Genomic DNA, 21,714 nt, shown 5'->3' with positions numbered 1-21,714 from the left:
ACGAAGACTGATGGGGTATAGAAGCTGCCACATGCTTGAAAAAATATAGCAAATAAAAACGAGATTGTTCAACACTGGACTTTATTTTATCCAGCAAACCTGGAGATAATAAAACAAGAGGTGTTCGTTAGCGCCACAGCTCGATTTAAAGCATGAAAACAAGTGTTTTCTAATCTAGTTTGTCTAAGAGAAGAAGATAAATGCACACATTTATTACGCCTTTATTACACCCCCCACCTCAGCCTCATCTAAAGTCTGTGTATGCTAATAGTCTCCTGGTCAGCCATGAGAATAAGGCCATCCTCAAGTTATCTCTGTTGTCTTGTACTGTATATACACACATGTAACTGATGGACTACAATCTACATGTTGGCGTACACACACACACAAAATTGCCTCTGGCTGCGTTTGTGGAGACATATTCAGTGACACATTCAAATTTAAATGTAGTCAAATGATAAAAGCTGCGTGGGTGAATAATGGGAGCACGTTTTGCATGTAGAGTGCACCAAGAACAAAAGCTTTAAGCAGCTGCAAAATCACAAATCTCAGAAATTGTTCCTTTTCCTGATAACGCATAATTTAACGCTCTGTTGTAAGTCAGTGTTTTTTCTGCTTTGTCCTTTTATTTGTGACTGGGTAACTCTGCCTGTCCAGGTGCTGTAACAGCAGGATGGTATATAGCTACACAAGACCTATTGGTTTATGTTATCATCATATTAGTATAATCTATACGAGCAGCCACACTAGAGCTCTATGTTGAAGCGCTGAGAATTACATCACTCAAAAGCCACTCCAGGTATGGGAGAGACAGAGCGCGAGGGGAGAGTTTCCATTAAGGTAATTGATCGTGGATGACTATATTTTTGACACATAAAAAAAAAGAAATATGATTGAATTAGTTGCTAATTATACTTGCCCCATCCCCCTGGTTGTCCAACAGGGGAAATTCTCACGCTGTGAGGGACATGTGTGAAAGGGCGAGGAACATTTCAGGGGCAGCCTTCAGGAAATTAGCTTAAATGAATCATAGTGTACTTAATGCACAAAGTTTACACTGTATTCTAATTCCTGTTTTATTTTAATCAATGGTTATATTAGTAAACAGTAAGTCCATCATTGTGTCTCATCAGTTACTGAAATTTGCACAAAGCGTGCATAGGAGGAAGATATACCCGACCAGACACTGATCTTTTACTTGACGGGAGTTTGACAAACGATATAGTGAAACAGTTAAAAATGACTCCTGTGACAAATGTTCAACTAAACATGTAGTTACTTTTATCTTAATAAGATACAGCAGGGAAAGTAGAACAGCCTGTGAAACCCAATTGGATAATTTGCTGGTATGCGGGGGGTTAAGTGTCTGACTGGCTGATTTTACACGGTGGTAAAATGATCCCATAACTCACAGAGATCACAGCTTCAACCTCTGCAACAGCCTCAACAAAGAAGAGATAGTAACTGCTGGCTTTTGTCCATTTGTTTCCCCCACATATCTAAGGAGTAGCTTTCAGTAAAAGAGGGTATTTCATCTTTGCGCCTTCTTCTCGTTCTTACCTCAGAGATTTCAGCAAACTGTGTGTTGGCCTGGCAGCACTTCTCCGCCGTCTCCACAGCCAGCTCGTAGTTGTCCACAAACGCTCGGTAAACTCCCAGCTGGCTGGCCTGATGGAGAGGGAGAGAAAGAAACAGGACAGGGAGAGTATTAATTAAAAGATCTGACAAAATGTGACAGAGATTTGTGAAGGTGTTTAACACACTAAGGGTTAAGTGAGCTTCTATTTAGTAGAAGTAAAAAGCTTGGGAACCATATCGCCAACACTCTCAGACAGTAGAGCTCATTGTAAAGATAGTAAATGCAATCACACCCACAAAACAGTCTTTCAGTGAGAAGCACACACACATCCCAACACCATCAAGAGTCCTCTTCACTGCTTCCTTTTCTCAACTTCCACCACTGCACTCCTAAAGTTCATACAAACCACCCTGCAGCTGCTCTGAATCCTAAGACAGTGAGGTGTTGCAGCAGCACAAGGACATATTTAAGTACAGATAAAGAGTGGAATTACATTTACTAATTACAATTATTAATATCTAATTTATAAAATAAAAATAAGACTAGTTAGAATTATATAAATATAGGAGAGCAGGTATCCAGGATGAGCCTCAAAAAGGGAAAAGTACTGTCCAAAGTGAAGTGTGATCTTGTGAGTTCAAGTCTTAACACATTTTTCTGTTGTCATTTTTTACAGGGAAATGCCAAGTCAGACAAATGGAGGCACAAGACCATGATTCAGCCAGCTCAAATATTTTTGTCTGAGCATTTTTTTGTAAGAACTCAATTTTTTATAAAGGGGTACACAACTGGAGAAAACTGATGAGTCACTGAATTTAGTCAATGTTTGTTAATAAGTTAAAAATATATATAGATAGACAAATAGACAGGTAGATAGATAGACAAATAGACAGACAAGCAGACAGAGAGAGAGAGAGATAGATAAACAGACAAAGATAGACAGACAGACTGATACAAAGACAGACAAACAGATACACAGACAGACAGACAGAGAGATAGATAGATAAACAGACAGAATAGACTGACAGACAGACAAACAAATAGACAGACAGAAACACACACACACACACACACACACACACACACACACAGACAGATACACAACATCGAACACTGAACATAAAAACATGTAGGCAAATAAAACTACACATGAAAATACTAAAATAAGTTTCTAAAACATAAATCATGTATGTATAAATAGAAGCATGTCCAAATGTATTTATTTTTACATTTTTTGAGGAATTTAGAAAAGTTTAAAGATTTGTTCAGTCCAAAACAGTAACATCTGAAAAATCAAACATAACAAACTGACAAATCTTTACTATCATATAAAGTCCCTGTGAACCTCCTCAGTGTAACCTGCTGCATCAGTGAGATGTATGATCCCTTAAAAAGCAGGAGATTGAGCCCAGTCAGCTGTGTCTGACAGTCTGTATGTGACTTACAGACAACTGATAGGAACAACCATCAAAAGAAACACACGGACAACGTACACAACAACAGCCTGCAACCACCGCGCTCCTCACAGCCGGGCCCGTTGCCGGGGAAACCAGCGAGGGCCTGCACTGTGCCCGGGTGAGTAATTAATGATTGGTGTAACGGAGGCTATGAAAGCACATTTAGGAAGCTGGATGGCTGAATAAAACTCCACCAAACGCTGCCTGCCAGCGCCGCGATCCATCTCGCCGGCGAACAAAAGGACAATCAATTCTCCTGAACAAAAGCCAGAGAGAGAGAGAGAGAGAGAATACAGTGGAGACAGGCTTTGTGTGTGATGTCTGGTGCAGCACACACGTGGGCCTACACACACTCGCTTTTAAGAATAGCAAATACACTAGATAATCTAACCTGAGTGGACATTAATTATTACCTTTAGAGCTCTTCATGACTTAGCTTATTGCTTTATATCAGACTTTAAACCCCAACGTGAGCCTGCATGGAGCTTCTGTAATGTGGGCAGATATGTTCTGTCCCTTCAGAGAACAGTTTGAAAGGGCACCTCAGGATTATTACAACTTGTGTCTTGCTTTTGTAGCTCTGGGAATCATTTTTATCTGTTGGAAAACTGCAGGAAAACTGCACGAGTAAGAAGTAGGTCAAAGCTGAAATAAGAAATTGGTCTATAGCGTATGGTGGATGTATACAATGAACTTGTTCTTACCCGGGGGTTTGTTTCACAACCTAGCTGATTGTCGGCTTCGTGTTTATTATTACTGATCGGAATGATGAGCACAAATGAGTCTAGTTGCATCAAATCTGAATTATCCTTCAAAACTAGTGGGAACAGAGATTTTACAGTCAGGGCCCTGAGGCGCTAGAACAACCTGCCTCAGGAAATAAAACTGGCTGAGTCAGTATTTTGCTTGTTTTGTGAGTGTATATTTTAAGTCTGCTGCAGTTTAATGTATTTCATGTACCTGCAGGCCTCCTCCTCTACTTTGATTATTGATATCTATTTGCCTTGTTTGAAGTGTTGAAAGTGACCTACAAATAAAGAACTGTTATACCCCTTTCCTACCGAAATTAGCACGTTGACGCGGGTTTTTCAGACGCCGATTGTCTTGTTTCCCATTGCCAGTGAAGTATACTCCTGTCGGTTTCTTTTCTGCTGCGTCACAAACGCGCCTGAAACAGGGTTAGTAAACAGTGAAGATGTTACGGTGGTTAGGTTTTTATTGTATCTATTACTCATTCAGTCTGTGTATCAAACTCGGCGGCAACAAATTTGGAACGATGTTCGAGCGCTGCTCGGACGGAGACGGGCGGAATTTGTAGCTGAGATGACAAGGAGTCGCAGAAGTTACCGATGGAGCATAGCATCGCACTGGAAAGGGGGTGGAGATTAACATATCGACACTGGTTTTGTGTTCCCATCAATGCCGGTGGGGCCGAGGCGATGATTACCCGGGTCTACTGCAGAGTCATTTGACCGGAGTCTAGATACTGATTGTAGCCTTTCCCACTAAGCAAAAAAGCTGAGTGTTAGCGGGTGTTAGTGGGTTTTTGGACCAGTGGGAAAGGGGCTTTATACATCAAAGAGTGGTTCCCTTTTTTTCATCCCCAGACAGCCTTTCTAAAGGCGTGACCTTCCTTTCATGCCCTGAACTTCTGGTAAAAATGTGAAGTCACCGGTTTTCTCAGCATTGTGTGATTGTGTTTTTCCTGGCAGTTACAAGGTGTGACTGTGTGGAATTTTTTTTAAAAGGTTGTCAAAAAAAACCCTGCTATAATGAAAGACATGACGTAGATCAATTCCTACTTTTTTCAAACGTTCACTGTTGAATTTTAAGACATCAAAATTGCTTAAAAAAAAAGGACCTTTCGTGTTTTGCACATGCAGGAACATCGGCACACTTAGGAAGAAGTCAAATGGAGGAAGGCGAGAGGTAAAGCAATTTTCACAATCCTGAAATCCTGTGTCCTGCCCTGGGCCACACAATCTGCACCACAGCGGAGGCCATTCAGAGCGTGACAGTTTGACTGTGGAGAGAACAGAGAGCCCGAATGTCTGCAGACACATCCACATAACGCCATGAAGGCTTACCGAGTGTTCAGCCGCAGCTACAGTATCAGAGCAGAAAATGGCTTTGGGTGATGAAAGAAACTGCTTGGGTGTTTGGATTTCTCAGTTCAGGATTTGTCCTGCGTGAGAGTATGTGTGTAATCCACAGCGGAAAACAACATTAGGAAAGCAGCCTCATGACAGTCTACGGCCATTATACGAGAGCGCTGGATTTAGCCACTTGGGAGTTCTTACAGGCTGAGATATTTTCTCACAGGGAGGGAAGAAGCACTGCTTAGTCTATGATGATATGATGAAATAAACACAGACAAGGATAATATTGGAAGGCTGGTTTAGCTCAGTGGGTAAAGCACGCGCCCCATATACAGAGGCTACACGCCTTGATGCAGCGGCTGCAGGCTCGACCCCTTTGCTGCATGTCTTCCCCCACTCTCTTCTCCCCATACTTCCTGTCTCTCTTCAGCTGTCCTATCTAATGAAGGCAAAATGTCCAAAAGATTCTCTTTTAGGAGGATATAATATCCTTTATTTGCTGTTAGAATGTACAGCCATGCTAGAAGCTGCAGAGCTCGATGCTAACATCAGCAATGCTCCAAATGACAATGCTAACATGCTTTAGCGGATCATGTTCGCAATCTTTGTTTAGCGTGTTAGCATGTCAAAATTTGAATATAAGCACTTACTACAAAGTACAACGGTCTAATATGCACGTAATTGGGGGCCAGGGGTCGTTCTAATTTAATGTCAACTGTCTCACAGTTGAAGAGAAATTTGGCGGTTGAAGAAAAGTCAGCAAATCACAAAAGAAGCTAAGCTAGCTAGGCAACTGGCACGGCTAAAAAAGGCTGTTTTCATTCTTAAATGTTGTGATACAAAGAAAAACGATAAATTCTCACATGCTTGGTTGTCGTGAAATTTTAGTTTTGAAAGTATTCTTTGAGTGTGAGTCAGGGTATTGACCATATTCACACGCCGGCAATTTTCCTCTGACATCACGCTCGGGGTAAGAGACATAAAAATAGTTGGTGTTACTGCTGTTTTCACGCAACATATCTAATGACCCATTAGCTAGCACCAGACAACAGCTAATGTTAGCATTCAGCCACTCCCAAGCTACATTACTGTTTAGAAGTTATACTCCAGTCCCAATTAAGGGGCTGCATCCTTCAAAGGATGTATTTCAAGGCCGATTGCATCATAGATGCACGTCAAAGGAAGTCCCATTTCAAAGATTCAGATGCGGTTGACAAATGCGTCCTCCTTTCCCGGGTGATGAAGGATCCATCAGGTGCATCCTTTGTGGCCCAACGTATCCCTAGCTAAGTCGTAGATACAAATGTTAAAAAAAGAAAGGGGCCTTAAAACAAATTATATTTAAAATAATAGGTAAAAGTTACGTGACGTTAGTTAAGTTAGCTTGTTAGCCAGCTAGCTACCTGTTGTAGGCGATAGGAGCTGAGCTTTGTGACACAAAGGTAAGGGCGGGAACAGCTGACGCACACAGAAAATCCTCCTTGGACCAGACAGCAAGCTCGGCCTTAACAATCTACGCAGGCTACGAAGGATGAATTTGAGCTTCTCACCCTAAGACTGACATGTAAATATGATGAAATTGGACTTAACTCATCCCCATACTCTTTAATCAGGTACTGTAGACGCAAAGTTTCATATAATGCCTCATCTAGATGATCTATTTTTAACTTTTGATGTATCAAAAACCTGTTTCTGGTAGATGGTAGCGATAAAATTGGACAAATCTGAAGACATTTCAGTAAGAGGCAAGTTCTGTCCCACGCCCATACAAATCTTTTGATTCTCCTGAAACACAACAGAGCTGATCAAAGAAGAGTATTTATCTTTTCTCTATGTAAAGTAGGCCAGACAAGCACACTTTTCCTCGAAACACAGTGAATACACTCAGTCACAGCTGCCACTTCAGAGAAACTTCTTCGCTAAAAACTCTTCAACAGGGTGAAAAACGATTTGTCGGGTGAATGCGTGAGGCCAAATGAAAGATCAAGAGGTGTTCTTGTTCTCCTGTAAATTCACAGAATCACGCTCTCTCAGAAGAGCAACATTCAAAGCCAGTGTTCCTGTCTACATGGTGTAAAACCTTCACACTGCCGCAGCGTACGAAGCGTGATTTAGCCCTATTTCCAGCCTTCAAACACCGCTATCTGACACTCATTCTCATAACCTGTCAGTGACGCTTTGCCTCTTCCTCCTTTCTCTCTCTCTCTGTCCTGCGCTTCCTTGTTCTGATGTTTTCTGATTCCTAAGCCCGTCTGCTCCCCTCACAGGTTTCAGAGTCATGGTGAGACAGCTCTATCAGAGTCGCAGCAGCCTAAATCTACTTGCCTTGCCGACTCTCATCCTCATCCTCCGTTCCCTCGCCTGTATCACCTCCTCTACTCTCATCTAATCTCTTCCTCCCTCATCTCCCACCCCCCAAACGGAACGGCTGTCATGAAGCATTTTTCCTCTTTTTTCCTTCGTGTAAGCTCAGCGTCTTCTCCTCCTGACTTTCATTATCTACTGTCAGGAGAGAGGAAGGGACTAGGACAAAAACTGCATAAAGACACTAGTGTGTAAATACAGTATTAATATGTATGTGAAGGGAGAAAAAGCGACAAAGACTCCAGATTAGCAAACGTGAAAAAAAACTCTTTGTCAGGTTGACGTAACGGCTAAAGCTAGACAAAGGAAACAGGTAAAGGAACAGTCACAACAGCGCCATTCTTTGGGATTACTCGCTCTGTCTCCCAGTCGTAGCTCGCACCACAGACAAAATCAAGATTGTATTTCCTGTTTTAGTTTGACCTCCATGTTTACTTCAATATCACACAGTAGTATTGCTCTCTAACAGTGTAAACAGTCTTCAAATCACTCTTCACAATATTTATTTTCCGCCCACACAAGAATCTTCACATTACATCTTTCCTCGAGGCTGACTGAAGGTCAGTTTCGATGAATCAAACGCGGATGTGACCGAGAAATAGATTTAAAGGAGGAAGGCAAGCTTATAAAGAAAGACGTTGAAGATAAAATGGATTGCGGTGCGCCGAATGACAGCAAAAGATACAAATTAAATTCTAATTTCTTCGCATGGTCCCAAGGGGAGCCTCCTGGGATAAGTTATTGAGAGTGTGTGTGTGTGTGAGTGTGAGAGAGCAAAAGAGAGAGCGAGAGACTCCTATTTATAGCAGTTTCTTCGAGACACAAAGCACACAGTGCTGTGATGGCCTCAGCTGCCTTAGGCAGAAAGGCGGCATTGTGAAACATGGCTGCACCTCCCTCAGAGTGTGTGTGTGTGTATATGTGTGTGTTAGAGCATTAGTGAGTCTGAGGGGTAGAGAGATAGACAGAGCGAGAGAGACAGGGAGAGTAAGGGGGAGACACTCGTGGGAGAGGAGCAGTATTTGGCAGAGAATTAACAAATGATTCATTGTGGGTTAATTGACCCATTGTGAAAATGATTAAATAGAGCCAGTGTACATTTGGCGCTGACATCCTTGGCAGGAACTACTGGAGAGCAGAGAGAAAGAGCGAGCGGCTGTTGAGGAGGAAGCAGGAAGAAAACGACACGTCAGATTCAATTTGTCTGAGTTTAGATGATAAGGAAGAACATCACGACAAAAATCAAATCTATGTTTTCCTTTATTATTAGTTTATTCCATTACAGGGACAGATTCTGCTTCTGAAAGCCTCCGAATTCAAATAATGACATTTCTCTGGGTGATGTCACTCCAGCACAGTGAACACAAAGGTCAGAAAATGAGCTGTGGTTTCCTGAATGTCTTTTCTAATTATGTCAACTTTTTTGGGAGCCCTGTGTTGTCACTTTGATTACGGGTAACGTCACGCAAATGTTTCTTCAGACACACAAACTCAAACCCCAAACCTCCCGACCACCGTGACTAATGTCTTTATTTTTGCTCACCAGTTTCTGGAAGAGGTCCCCGACTCTCTGGTGGTGGCTCCACTGCTGGACGCGGGGCAGAAGTCCGTCGTAGAACTCCCTGTGGATCTCATAGAGCTCAGGCACTTTGAAGAAGATGGTTTCTATCTGGGCCACGGTGAGCACAGGCTGCGAGGTTGTGGCTGCTGCTTTCAGAGGCTTCATGGGCTAAGAGAGACAAACAGTGGACACAACAGATGTAAAGGTTGCTTTTCGTAAAATGTAACCACTTCCACCTACATTAAAACATTTTTTTAGATAGATATAAAACCTGATTTGCATTTGTAAAGCAAGGAAGTACTTTTAATCAGAAAATCTATCAAGGAACAAAACATACATTTAGCTAACCACTTATAAGCTAATGTTAGCAAACGTAATATGGGCATAAATGCATTAGTTTTCTGTTCCTATGACTCATTTCCACATGTGTAATTGTTATAGTTGGTCAGATAAACAATATACTTGCTTGTAATAAAAGTTACAATCAGTTGAGTTCTCATGGCTAACGTGTTAGCAATACCTTTTATACAATGCCAACAGACGCAAAGCATCATTAGCATTCATTTGATGTCATGTTTCTGGCCACCCTAATGAATGTAGGTCCAGTAATCGCTCCTTTTAGACCTACTTTGGTCTTCACCAACTCCTTAAAAGAATATATGGCTTTGCTGCTTTGTGTAAAGTGGTACATGAGAGTGAAGCAATTAGCTTAAAGATGCTAATACGTTCCATAGAGCTGAGCGTACCTGCAGAGTAGGATGTTTGAGCACCTTTAACATTACTTGAATTGTTAGCAGCCTATACAAACAATTAAAAGGGCAACTTTACAGCAACTGATTAAAGACATTTTTCTAGAAAAATGATTGTACCATTATCCCATGATTAAAACTTTTGTATTGCACAGAATTCGCTGTTCAGTCAAAGTTAGGTGGATACTTTTAAAGGGTGGGTGATATTTGAAACATTGCTTGCACAAGCCTGACAGAACAAAAAATATGATACAGGGCTAGCTATTGTTAAAATATGCTTACAAACGTATATCTTCTCATAGTAGAGGCCTATACTTTCATATCACACAAACCAATAATGTCTCATGTGTCTTTCCTAGTTGCAGTTTGGTTTTACAATTTGGCTTGGCTAATTGTAACTTTGAATGTTGTCATTTGTAATCTACAGAAAAAGAGGGCTGCTAAACAGAGAACAACCTCCTTATTATGTTCCCATCATATTTTTACAGGAGCAATTCACCCCTGGAAAAAGCCACTGTCGGTCAAAGCTGGTGTTCTCTGTAAGCGATAGAAGCAATAATATTTGAAATTGGCGCCATAGCTGTGGAGAAAGTTGTACAAACAGCTCGTGGTTTAACCCATTCTACATTCCTACAACAGAGCGGTACAGAATCCAAAATACGACGAGAATATACCGGGGGATCGTCCAAAAAACCTTCAGCTCTGCAGTCCACATTTTAAACCTGATGATTTTGAATGAGACATGACATCGGAGGCGGGCGTCCTAGATTGAGGAAGTGTAGTTTAGCGAGCTCCCAGGCCTCCACCAGGTGACACGTTTTACGTAGTCTGGCAGAGGTTTTCCAGGGCCCACTGGAGAAGCGGATAGCGTCCTCCAAAGACACAGAGCGAATTGCATTTTTTTCCCCACCATAATGGCATTAGCTCCCCATAATAGCATGACAGGACTGAGGTTGGAAATAAGGCGGACTGGCACTTTAAGATGCATCGGATGGCAGCAAATGAGATTAAGTGTGAAGGGTCTATCATCTAAAAATTTCAGAATCAAAAATGTTTCAAAAGTTTCTCCGGGATAGACAATATGCTGAATTTATAGCCTACTGATAACAAGATTCTACTGTTTAATATGGTTGTATGTAGTTTGAGTTAGTGTGTGTTCTCACCAGCAGCAGTGCCTCCAGGTGACTGAGGTATGTTTCCTCTGTGGCCAAGATCCCAGACAGGACCCACTTCCTCATCTCCAAACCTTTTTCCAGGTCACATTCAGTCTGGAACAAACACACAGACATAAAAATAAAGTTAACATAAAATCCAACAATAAGACAATACCAAACCAATTCCTTTGCCATTTACTCTTTAATATTCTCACACTGGAAGGCACACAATTTGTCTGAGTCATTATGAACTTTCACAGCATCATATTATTCCTAACTGACTGGTAAAAGGTCCTCTAATTTGACTTGTTCTCAGATGAAAAATTGAGAGGTTCCTTCTTTTTATTTGAGGTTGAAACTCCTGCAGCTTTTCCTGTTTGTGAGCGCCAACGTCTAGGAAATCAAACAGCAACAATTGCACCTTCGACAGCCCCTCCCTGGCTGCCTCCTCGTTCCCCTCGGCCCAGTCAAAGCTCACTGAGCTGTGCGGACATGAAAGAAAACAGAGAGACAGACAGATTCCTCGGGCTGTCTTGTTTAACCGTGAACTCTGAAATAACTCAAACAGGCAGAGTCTCCCATGGGAGCAAGGTTGGCGTATAAATATGTGTCTGTGAGAGAATGCACACACGCACACTTACACGCACACACACAGTGAGCCCAGGTTGGATGTGGAAGCATCCGGTCCCTCAGGCTAAGAGGAGGAAGAGTGAGAGAGAATGACAAAGAAAGAAGATGAAGGGATGGAGGGATGAGAGCGCGGCAATGCAGATTCAGTGTAATTAAGAGAGGAGAGAGAGGAGCGAGATATCTGACATGATGAAGTTAGAGGGTACGACTACTTTTCTATATATATATCTGGCAGCCTAGAAAGGAGAAAGACAGTAAGAATAGCAGAACTAGGGAGGCATGATCTAAGATAAGCTACACACTGCACCATGTAGCATAATATAATGAAGAGCAGAGGAGGAGAGAGGGCAGGAAAAGGCTGGTAGATATGTTTCTCTGCCTCTTTCGCTTTGAGGGATGCAAACAAATTATGAAGACTTTAAATGACAAACATGGGACACATTTCCAGGGTAAACAAAAGCCAGAAGATTCCTGGATAGAGCGCAACTAACACATTTCAATCATGCACTTTTTAGAAACGTCTGGCCTCCCCTTGCATATCAGGGGCTGTGCTGTTAAGTGTGTACACATGTTGTGAGAAAACCCTAATGCTGCCATGTATATTTACACAGCAAACATATGGGTTCTACATGTGCAAGGGGCTGAGAGAAGGTCAGACTGAGTGCACAAGATGGGCAAAATGATCGAGACAAGAGGTACTTTCATGCTGTGGCGTAAGCTGCTGTGAGAGCCTGCTTTGCATTATAATTAATTGTGTCTGTTTGTGTGGAAGGGTGTGTGTGTGTGTGTTAGGGCACGGGATAACAGCATCGGAGAGAATGAGAGGTCGACAAAGGATGTGAGTTGAAATGTATGTGTGGTGTTTATTCTGTTGTATTGTTCAGTTTTGCATGTTTATGTTATTAAAACAGGAGAAGTTCACTTTCTTTAAATATGTCTTATAAGCAGTATATAGTATGTCTTATATATATATCTACACAGACAAACACACATTTTTTCTAATCGTAGTCTTCTGAAAATGCACCTGAAATGATAAACTCATTGCGGTGTGAGACTACGAACCTACAACTCCCATAAGCACTACCTGCACACAGTATCGCCTTGCGTTTGCACGCCAGTGACCTCACAAGAAGCCCCGGTGAAGAATCAAAATGTGGCGGCACATAACAGGTGTAACAAAGCCCGGAGAGCAGACAGCACAGAAAAGAAAACTTGATGAAACCGAAAATGAAGAGGAGACAAAGACAAAGACATTTCAACCAGAAGTGGAGGTCAGCATGAGATTGGCTGGAATATGATCCAACAAAAAAATTGTGGGAAGTGAAAATGCTGAGTGGCTAGTAGCTTTGGAATATGTATATGATAAGCCATTCTAATATAACTAATATGCCCACCAGATGTCAAACTTTGTAAACATTTCAAGCTGAAAGATGGAAAATGCTGTAGGGAGCTGTATTTGAGCGTGTACTCTGAGTACTTGGATATCTGTGGATGCATATGCATTTACGTAAAGTAGGCTACACCGTCAATGGGTCTAAGACCTTCTGTTTCCACGGCCACAGCATTGACAGATGCTACCATCTATCTCCTCAGTCATATTCCTCACCTGCAGACTCATCTTTATCACCTCTAACTTAACCTTTATGACTTCCCCCAACATCTTTGTCATTTCATCCTTCAACTGCTTCCTTCTCTTGGCTCCATTATATACTAGAAGTCAGTTATCAGCTCTGTTACTGCCGGGCTGAGTGACTGATTAGCCTGTTAGCCACAAACACGTTATTTACACAATAAATTTAGATTTAATTTCAGAAACATGACTGAAGTTAACGCTAACAAATAAATACAGCAAAGCACTCAACACTTACATTACTGTATATGGTTACAGTTAATATCCTCTTTAACTCGGCTTTAAACAAGACCGACATGCACTTGTTAGCATCTTAGCAGCTAACACACAGGGTCTCTTTGTGTAAAGGCTTTGAATAGGGAAAATATGACTTTCTTTGGGTCTGTCTTTGTCAAATGTTTGGATTTTTAATGAATAAGAATATTTTCTGGATTGATGTAATACACATTTGGTTTATAAAATGTCGGAAAATAGTAAAAATTTGTTTTTTAAATGTGCTGTTTTTCAAAATAAAAGTCCAAAAACATGTAAAACATAGAAAAGCGTAAACCAGAGAATTGACTGTGTTTTTGCTTAAACGACAAAATATACATTCTAATTTAAATCATTGCATCATTTCTTCTTTTTAATTCTAGTATGCAGAAATGGGGAAGTGCACAAAGTATAGGCGTTTCTCCTCTTCATCTGAGTTGTTCCTATCTTCAATAATTAATACTTCTACTGTATATTCTCTCTCTTTGTGTCTCTTTTTAAGGTGAAGGATGAACAGAATTATTCTGACAGACATGTATTATGCATGACAAAAAGCTGTCTGGGGATCTGCTGATGCTGGCTATAATAATATCACTTTCCCTGAATTGTGCATTATGTACAAACTTTAAGACAACAAGTGTTTCGCTATATGTGAAGAGAGCAAAAAAAGGGTATTGAAGGGGAATAAGTAATTTTATTATGTTTTTATTGCTCTGAAATGGATTACATACACCTGTCTGACTCCACTGTCTTATAAAGGTGAAGCTCGGGGCAGAAACAGAGCCCCTGAATGATCCTTAAAATGAATGAAAAATGAATGAAGCCTGGCCGAGCTACAAGTTTAAGCATGATCTACATGACTTTACCCGCTGGTGAAAGAACACGAGGGTCTATTTGCGGCATCAAAAAATGAGATATAACTCACGAGGAGGAAACTTTGAACATCCAGCCATATGTAACTGAGCGAGCAGAGGGGAGACAGGAGTCATAAAGTGTTTATTCATCGCTTCAGACCCCAGACGACTCCCCGAGGAAGCACCCACATCTCCAGACATATCATCTTTTATTCATCGCCGTGGCAGCTAATGAGCCCTTCTTCTGGTTGGTACTAAAGGGGTGTCTGGCTGCATTTTTTAAGTAATCAAAGGAGTAAAAATAAGACACAGTTGGGGTAAATTTGGGCTTCTGTGGGGTTATTTTAATGTTCCATTTGTGCAAGAGTCAATACAAGATGATATTGAACCCTGTAACCCTTTCAGCTTGAACAATACCCCTTAGCTGTAGCTCTTCCTAACATGATTTAGAAATTCTGATTAGCTTCTGATTTGTTTATGCACGGATAATGTCCGTGGGAGATACATGGGAATCAATATAAACAGTGTTTATTTGACAAGCGCGCAGGTGTAGCTCAGGAGACGCAGACAGAAACTGAGCAGGAGTCTGTAACGGCGTTATTCTCTCTCTCTTTCCCGTGTGTGTGGGAGATTCATATAAACACTCAGACCCAGGATGGAGAGGACAGAAGTGAGCGGCAACGTCTGCCCTGTTCCACACTTTATTAACTCTTTTCAATTTTCATCTAATCTGTTTAGCATCCTGTTCTGCCATCCCTCGCTTTCCGAGACGTCTAATGTGATTGCTTCCTATCTCGGCATGTCGGCTCCGTAATAGAGTTGTCTTAGAATTATCACGAGCTGCAGGAGGAATGCAGCAAAACTTCAGCTTATTTAGACTGCACTTCAGCCAGACGTGATTGACGTTGGTAGAGATAGTATGCATGCAATGCCACATCACCCCATGACTTTAATTGCAAGAAGAAAGCTGTGCATGGAGTAAATCTTTTATTACAGATGTGATGAATCATTGCAAGGGAGTTTTTAAGCTTTCAAAGCCTTCTTGTTACTGAAGCTGGACATTTTGTCAGGTTTAAGAAATGTCTTCCCACTTCAGGATGGGGCCTTTAGGTCTGTTGTCAGACAGAAATTTCAATATCATATACTAATATTATGATATTCTAAGAAGAGTTAAATGCTACATACCATGTGGGTATTCAAATTATTTGTGCAATTTTCTGTGCATCCCCCCCAATGACTGTATATATAGATGGACGATGCGTCTCCATCTGCTCTCATTGGACAAAAGTGAAGCCAAAATAGCCCCCGTGACGAGCGCTGCCATCTTGCGATGGTGACATCATTTGGAGCCAGAGCTGCGCAGTAGTGATCGGCGGGAATAGCCGCCATAGCCACTTCCGCTAACCAAAACTCTCAGTTAAATTACTGAAAAAAACAGCAAAGATCCCGCCAGCAGTATATCTAACAGCAAAACAGCTTCTTGTGTTGGTCTGAAGCAGACATTCATAGATATGTAAACTTCAGTGACTGTAGTGATTGTTTTAGTTACGTCTCCTCTCACCGTTCCTTCTCTACTCTGCTAATCAGGAACAGATTGGCTGCAGGAGCCGTATTGGTCAACAGTGCTGTCAATCATTCTTTTTTACAGCATCAAATAACTAAATAAAACTAAACGTGTCAGAAAAATGAACACTTGGACGTAAATCAGCATGATAAGAACTAACTATAATGACAGAAATCGTGTTTGAGAAACATGTATTTGACGTGTATTCTGATTTTATAGTTTGACTCATGTCTCATCTATTAACATGGAGGAGGCGGGCTTTATGACCTATACTGCAGCCAGTCAGCAGGGGGCGAAAGAGATGTTTAGGGAGCTGTCATGTCGTCCATCTTTTTATACAGTCCATCATCCCACTTAAGTCAAATCCAACGTTCAAGTCGTATAGTGTATATAGTTTTATACATTTATAGTCTTGTTTTTGTTGTTTGTATTTATATTCAGCGCTTGATTACCCTTTTTCTTCTCTCTGACTTTTTGAGCTGTTGTGAATTTCCCCCAATGGTAGATCAATAAAGTCTATCTTATATATTTTCTTATCAAAGAAAGTGAGGAGCTAGTTTATTATAAATACGGAGTCGTGATGTCCTACAAGTTTAAGGTGCTGATCTTAAACTGCAACATCCAAGTACAGTTGCATGTTTGTCCATCTGTCTTTGTATTAGTTCTTGTAATCTATCTGTTATTAGCTGTGTCATAAAGGCATGAAATCTCAAGGCAAATACTGAAAAAACAGAAAAATAAAGTGGGATGTGTCTGTCCTTGACTGACCTACAAGCAAGAATCACACTGCGCACAAGGATTATAAAATATATGTGGTCAGTTTTGCAAGATTGTTAAAAATAAACAGACACAGCACAGTCCTCTTACTTCAGCTGACTTCAGATCAGCGACCCTCCCCTCTGAGTGCAGGAAAGAGTCAGATTATCAGAGAACAAGAGCCACTGTGGAAAATTAAATCAGCAGTATTTCTGATGGTGATGACTCATCACAGTGACGTCATGAAACCATCATCCTCCTTCTGAGCCAATCAGAGCTCGTATTCAGGGCTCTGACTCATCAATTAGAGAGGGGGCAGACTGGGCTGATGTCTGAAGAGTGGCTGTCCAAGGGCAAAGGAAGGGCAATGGTTACTGCATTTTGACAGTAGTTATTGAAAGCACATGTGGCTGTGTGGTGAAGTAATGATCGGATAAGTGTTTGCTCAGCGACTCTGCCTCCAAACACACGAGTTTAGCTCAGCAAATTGTCCCAAATCTTCCACAATAAAAGTCTCATTCTGCTCTGAGATAAGACGATGTGTGTGTGCATTTGTGTACTTAAAAAGGCGTATTGGTTTGTGCAATATAAAGCAGACATGACATGATATGTCTCTCTGCATGTGTTTTAATTAAAATCAGCGAGAGTTCCAAGCCCACAGGTCAAAGGTCGGATTGAGTCGAGGGACTCGTCATTTATTGGCAGATTCAAGCCATCAATCAGATTGACAGCCGCTCGCTCACCAGAGGAAGGACTGACGGGGGCGGAGTTACTGATACAGCTTTATGACTACTGATGCGATGACTTCCTCCGAGGGCACGGCGAAGGGAGGCTGAATTAGCCCATTATATTTACCCATAATTCCTCTCTGTCCCATAGGAACACATGGCTTTAGCATGCTCATCTGCTACCAGCTAATTCTTTGGTTAAAAAATAATAACATGGGAAATAAAAGATTGTGGCTATAGCACCCCTGTTCATTTTCATCTTTGCTGACGCTGGGATTGTGTGCGTGTGTGCGTGTGTGTGTGTCCTCTCCATGGTAACCTTTGAAGAGCACGAGACGTCATAGATCACTGGTTTTCTCCCCGCAGACAAGGAAAAGCAAAGGAGGGAGGGTAAGAGGATGAAGGCAGCGATGGGGTGATGGAGGCGATAGGTAATTCTGTCTAATACCCAGGATGAGGAGAAAGCCAGCGTCTTAAAGGGGGATGAGTTTCTTCCCTGGATGACTGATTCTGGGGTTATAGGGCAAGCGATATCGTCCTTTATCAATCCTCTCAAACGGCAGATTTGATTTCTCATCTATTGACTGATTTTTGACGGAGCGGGATTCCTTTAAGAATAGATTAGCCCACTTCCTGAAGGGTATTGAGGGCAAAGTGGAACTATTGGCATCTATTAGGACCCGTTTGTGTTTATTTTACATGTATATGGTTTTATGGTGTCAATAGGTAAAGATGGATTAAGTAGCTTTGGTTTGAAGAAAACAGCTGGCAGATGCAGCAGCATACTGACCGACTTTGAGGACTCTAGCGATCCGGACGAGAGGGTGTCCCGGCTGCTGCGGCTCTTGGAGCTGAGGTGCGGCGAAGACGACGGCGAGTCGTCGATGTACGGCAGGATGTCGTGGTGCCTCCGCTGCTCCTCTGCACGGTCTGCATCGTACCCATACGAGGGAGGGGTCCCAGTGTAATGACCATCTGTAACCAGACAGAATAAAACCTTTAGTTAGTTACTTTGACATCCTTTTTTGATGCTTCTGCATCATGAAACAGTTTGCAGCTGGAAGTTGGGGTTACCACACATGCCAAAATGCCAAGTTAGCATGGTTTAGCATGGTTAGCAGGGATCTAGTGATTTGCAGTCTAAAGATGGCTAGCTGTCTAGTCTACACTGAAGGTGTAGGTCACTTGCAGCCCCTGTTTCTTCATTTTTGTGACTAAATGCTGTTGACACAAGGATGATATGACACTATGTTTAAAAACCTTCTTAAGACCAAATCTAGACATTTTTCTACCCGCAAATCACCAAATTCATGCTTCCTGTGCAGCCTTCTACACAGCACCAAAAAGAGCATCAAAAATATGGACATCTTAAACTAGGCCTTTGGCAAGAGTCTCTTAATACCGTCATGTTAAATATTTTGCAAAACAAAATGTCAGTTAGCTTCATTCGTGTCACCTGCGCCTTTAAATTGTACACTGTGTAGGTTCACGTCTTGCCTTTGCCGGCTGCCCTCACGCTCACAGAGGGTTGTCATGTCGACGGCAGAGTTAATTTTCAACGCTAATTAATGCAAGTTCCCAGAAACTAGGGCATGCAAAATGAGTTCCTCCTGCATCTTTGTTCACTCTTTCATCAAAAAACACAAAGCTCTGAGAGGAAGCACTGGAAGAAGCCCAATAAAAAACTGGGTCAAGGTTCAAATAATTTGAAGACAGAGTGCTGCATCTCCAGGGAAATTCTTTGGAAACCTCCGTGTGCCCTTCTTCCTTGGTGGGCAATATGACTTTTTCTAAGGAAAAATAACACCTCAGCTGGAACAAAGGGGGTTGTGATTGTGCCCTTTAAAGGAACGGGAAGGAGAAGCCGGTTAGAAACTACAATTTGACTACAAATGGCCTGTTAAAGTTGTGGCTTCTTCTAAGCGTGTTTTGGTGCGTTAAAACTGTTAAAAATTCCTGTGGGAGTGAGTAGAGTCAGCGGTTCGGGGAATATATGTGTGTAACAGCTGAGGGGAAGACAACATGCGTCTCTGAAAGTTACTGAAGACCTTTTGCTCATCTCCTCCCACTCCGGCGTTCAACAGAGCCGCACTTCTCCTCTGCGCTGACTCAGACCAATAACACGCCACAGTCGAACACAAACACAATCCAGCTCACGCCAATTATAAACATGTACTTAAACCCGTTATTTGTGCCTCTGTGTCTCTTTCATTGTGTTTTATGTATTTTTGGCTCACACCAGAGTGTACACAGACACACGCTCTTAAAGGAACAGATCCTGGAGTGAGAAAGAAGGAGAGGAAGAGAGGGTAAGAACAATGCCAGAGTGTCCCGGGCCCGTCTGACCTTCAGCCCACCCACGGCTCGCTCCCTGTACTCACACAGCCTGTGGGTGGGTGCTGCCCACTGCGCCTGCTTCGACCAACTGCATCCCGCCAGCCAGGCAAAGACTGACATAGAGGCTCTGTGTGTGTGTGAGTGTTTAGTATGTTTATGTGCAAACAGTCTCCTTCCACAATGCCAAACCTCAAAGCTAACCAAACCGAGTAGCCTGTTAGACATTCAGTTTTAGCTTTAGCGTGTGCCAATGCTCTTATTTTGAAACTCCTGATCATATGCTGTTATTTATATATCTCCGAATGTCCATAAACTCCTGATTAACACGTGTTTATGTTTATTAACACCTTCCGCCATCTTCGTCTTCAACTATCACAAAATATCACAAATAAACCTGTGGTAGATTCATATCTGGATGTTGCATTCTTAGTAAGCAGATACAACCATTGTAGGCTCGTTAACAACAAAAACTTAAGAAGATAACATGCTAAGTAAGAGATAATGCATAGTGAGCCGGTTGTTCGAACGGAATGGCATGGGTTCCTCCACTATAACAACCTGCTCACTATACATCTTCCCGCTTATTACACAGCTTTTTACTTAAGAAATCAATTATTTGACACAATAAATGGATTTGGAAATTATTTTTTTCCATTTAAAAATGATTATAATTCCATTTTCCATTAAGAAATAGTCTGTTACACTCACAGTGAGAGTTGAGTCCATAGCAACGGTGGCCTTCTTCAAGTGAGCTAAGCTTACTGTTTTTACTCGCATTAAAGCTTCTGTGCAGAGTTTTTCACTGGTTATGAAACAGACAGAAATGAATTCTGATTACTCTTTATGACCTACAAAAGCAAACCAGACGATCAGCGACAAGATTGATTATTTCTAAATAGTTATTTTAAATGCCTGAAACTGCTGGCGGGGGGTAGGTGTCAGACGAAGCGGTTAACTGCACGCTGCCTTTGTTTACATTTTCCAGGGCAAACCTTTAAAGTGAGTGATACATGTGACTTAAAAAAAGCAGGAGGAGATTTTTTGTTAAAAACCACCACTTAAGCAAGTACAGGACAAAATCAGTAAAGAGGTACGACTTTGTCCAAAGGGGGCGCCAAAATCAACACAAAAGTTCCTCACAGGAGCTTTAAATGGAGACATTTCCTCTGATGGTGAAGTAAGATGAGGGAACAGGGCCGCAGGACTCAGAGCAGCATCTGATTGAGATTTTCTGTGTCGTCACTGTCAGAGTCTGTTGACATTTTCTTTTCCATTCACCGTCTGTAAACACCGCCGTATCTCATACTGAGTTCTGTTTAATGTTTACTTCATTTGCCGTCTTCAGTTTTGCAGATTTCTCTGTCGTAGCCTTCAGTTTTTCCATCATTTAACCTTTATTGCTTTCTCTCTGCTGTATTTGTCTCTTTTCTTTTTCCCCTCTGTAAACAGAGCCACGTCAAATTTACCGGACTTCTTTCGGCGGATTGACATGATTACAGTTAGTCGTCTGGATCGTTTGATTAGAGCCGCGTCCCTAGCAACGGTCTGTTCTTCATAGCAACGGTCTGTTATCGAGAAATAGCAGACCTTGGAATGCTGTGGTTAACCAATCAGAATCAAGTGTGTAATAATAATGAAAAAAGTAGGAAATTTTAAGGATACACTGCTTTCATAATATATAAGGTAAGGACACACAATGTGGGAAATGAGTGCCATCCTGGTATGTCTTGCCTTCTCTTTTTATTTCCCAGCCACACCTCTGTGCATTCTTGTTAGAAAGCATAACATCTCAAGCTAACTTTTAAACGCCCTACCACCTGTCTTTGGAAAAAAAACGCTCCTTAGAAACACACTGAAACTGTGTGTGTGTGTGTGTGTGTATGAGAGAGAGAGAGAGTAGATTTCTTCAGTGCCCACACAGGCCTGAGGCCAAAAATATTGAGCATCCAAACGCCCATTTTTAGGCCGTAACCACGTCTTGGTTAAAGGGGGGAACAGCC

General features: G+C 41.8%; 1 protein-coding gene across 9 annotated transcripts in view; it reads right to left on the bottom strand.

Annotated features, from left to right (window-relative positions):
• LOC138601949 (breakpoint cluster region protein-like) overlaps positions 1-21,714 on the bottom strand; it is a 92,139-nt gene that overhangs the window by 20,970 nt on the left and 49,455 nt on the right. For 8 of the 9 annotated variants that reach the window (XM_069673279.1, XM_069673284.1, XM_069673280.1 and 5 more), the window contains 4 exons: positions 18,168-18,352; positions 10,973-11,077; positions 9,043-9,228; positions 1,561-1,668 (listed from right to left, as the gene is read on the bottom strand). In XM_069673279.1, the coding sequence (XP_069529380.1) occupies positions 1,561-1,668; positions 9,043-9,228; positions 10,973-11,077; positions 18,168-18,352 (584 nt within the window). The remainder of the gene's footprint in view (positions 1-1,560; positions 1,669-9,042; positions 9,229-10,972; positions 11,078-18,167; positions 18,353-21,714) is intronic. The other variant, XM_069673287.1, reaches the window with a different exon arrangement.

Source organism: Semicossyphus pulcher, unplaced genomic scaffold (genome assembly GCF_022749685.1).
Source record: "Semicossyphus pulcher isolate SPU_LCO1_2020_fin unplaced genomic scaffold, fSemPul1.0.p SCAF_22, whole genome shotgun sequence".
Lineage (NCBI taxonomy): Eukaryota > Metazoa > Chordata > Actinopteri > Labriformes > Labridae > Semicossyphus > Semicossyphus pulcher.
The sequence above is the reverse complement of the archived record's forward strand: the minus strand, read 5'-3'. Positions and strand labels throughout refer to the sequence as shown.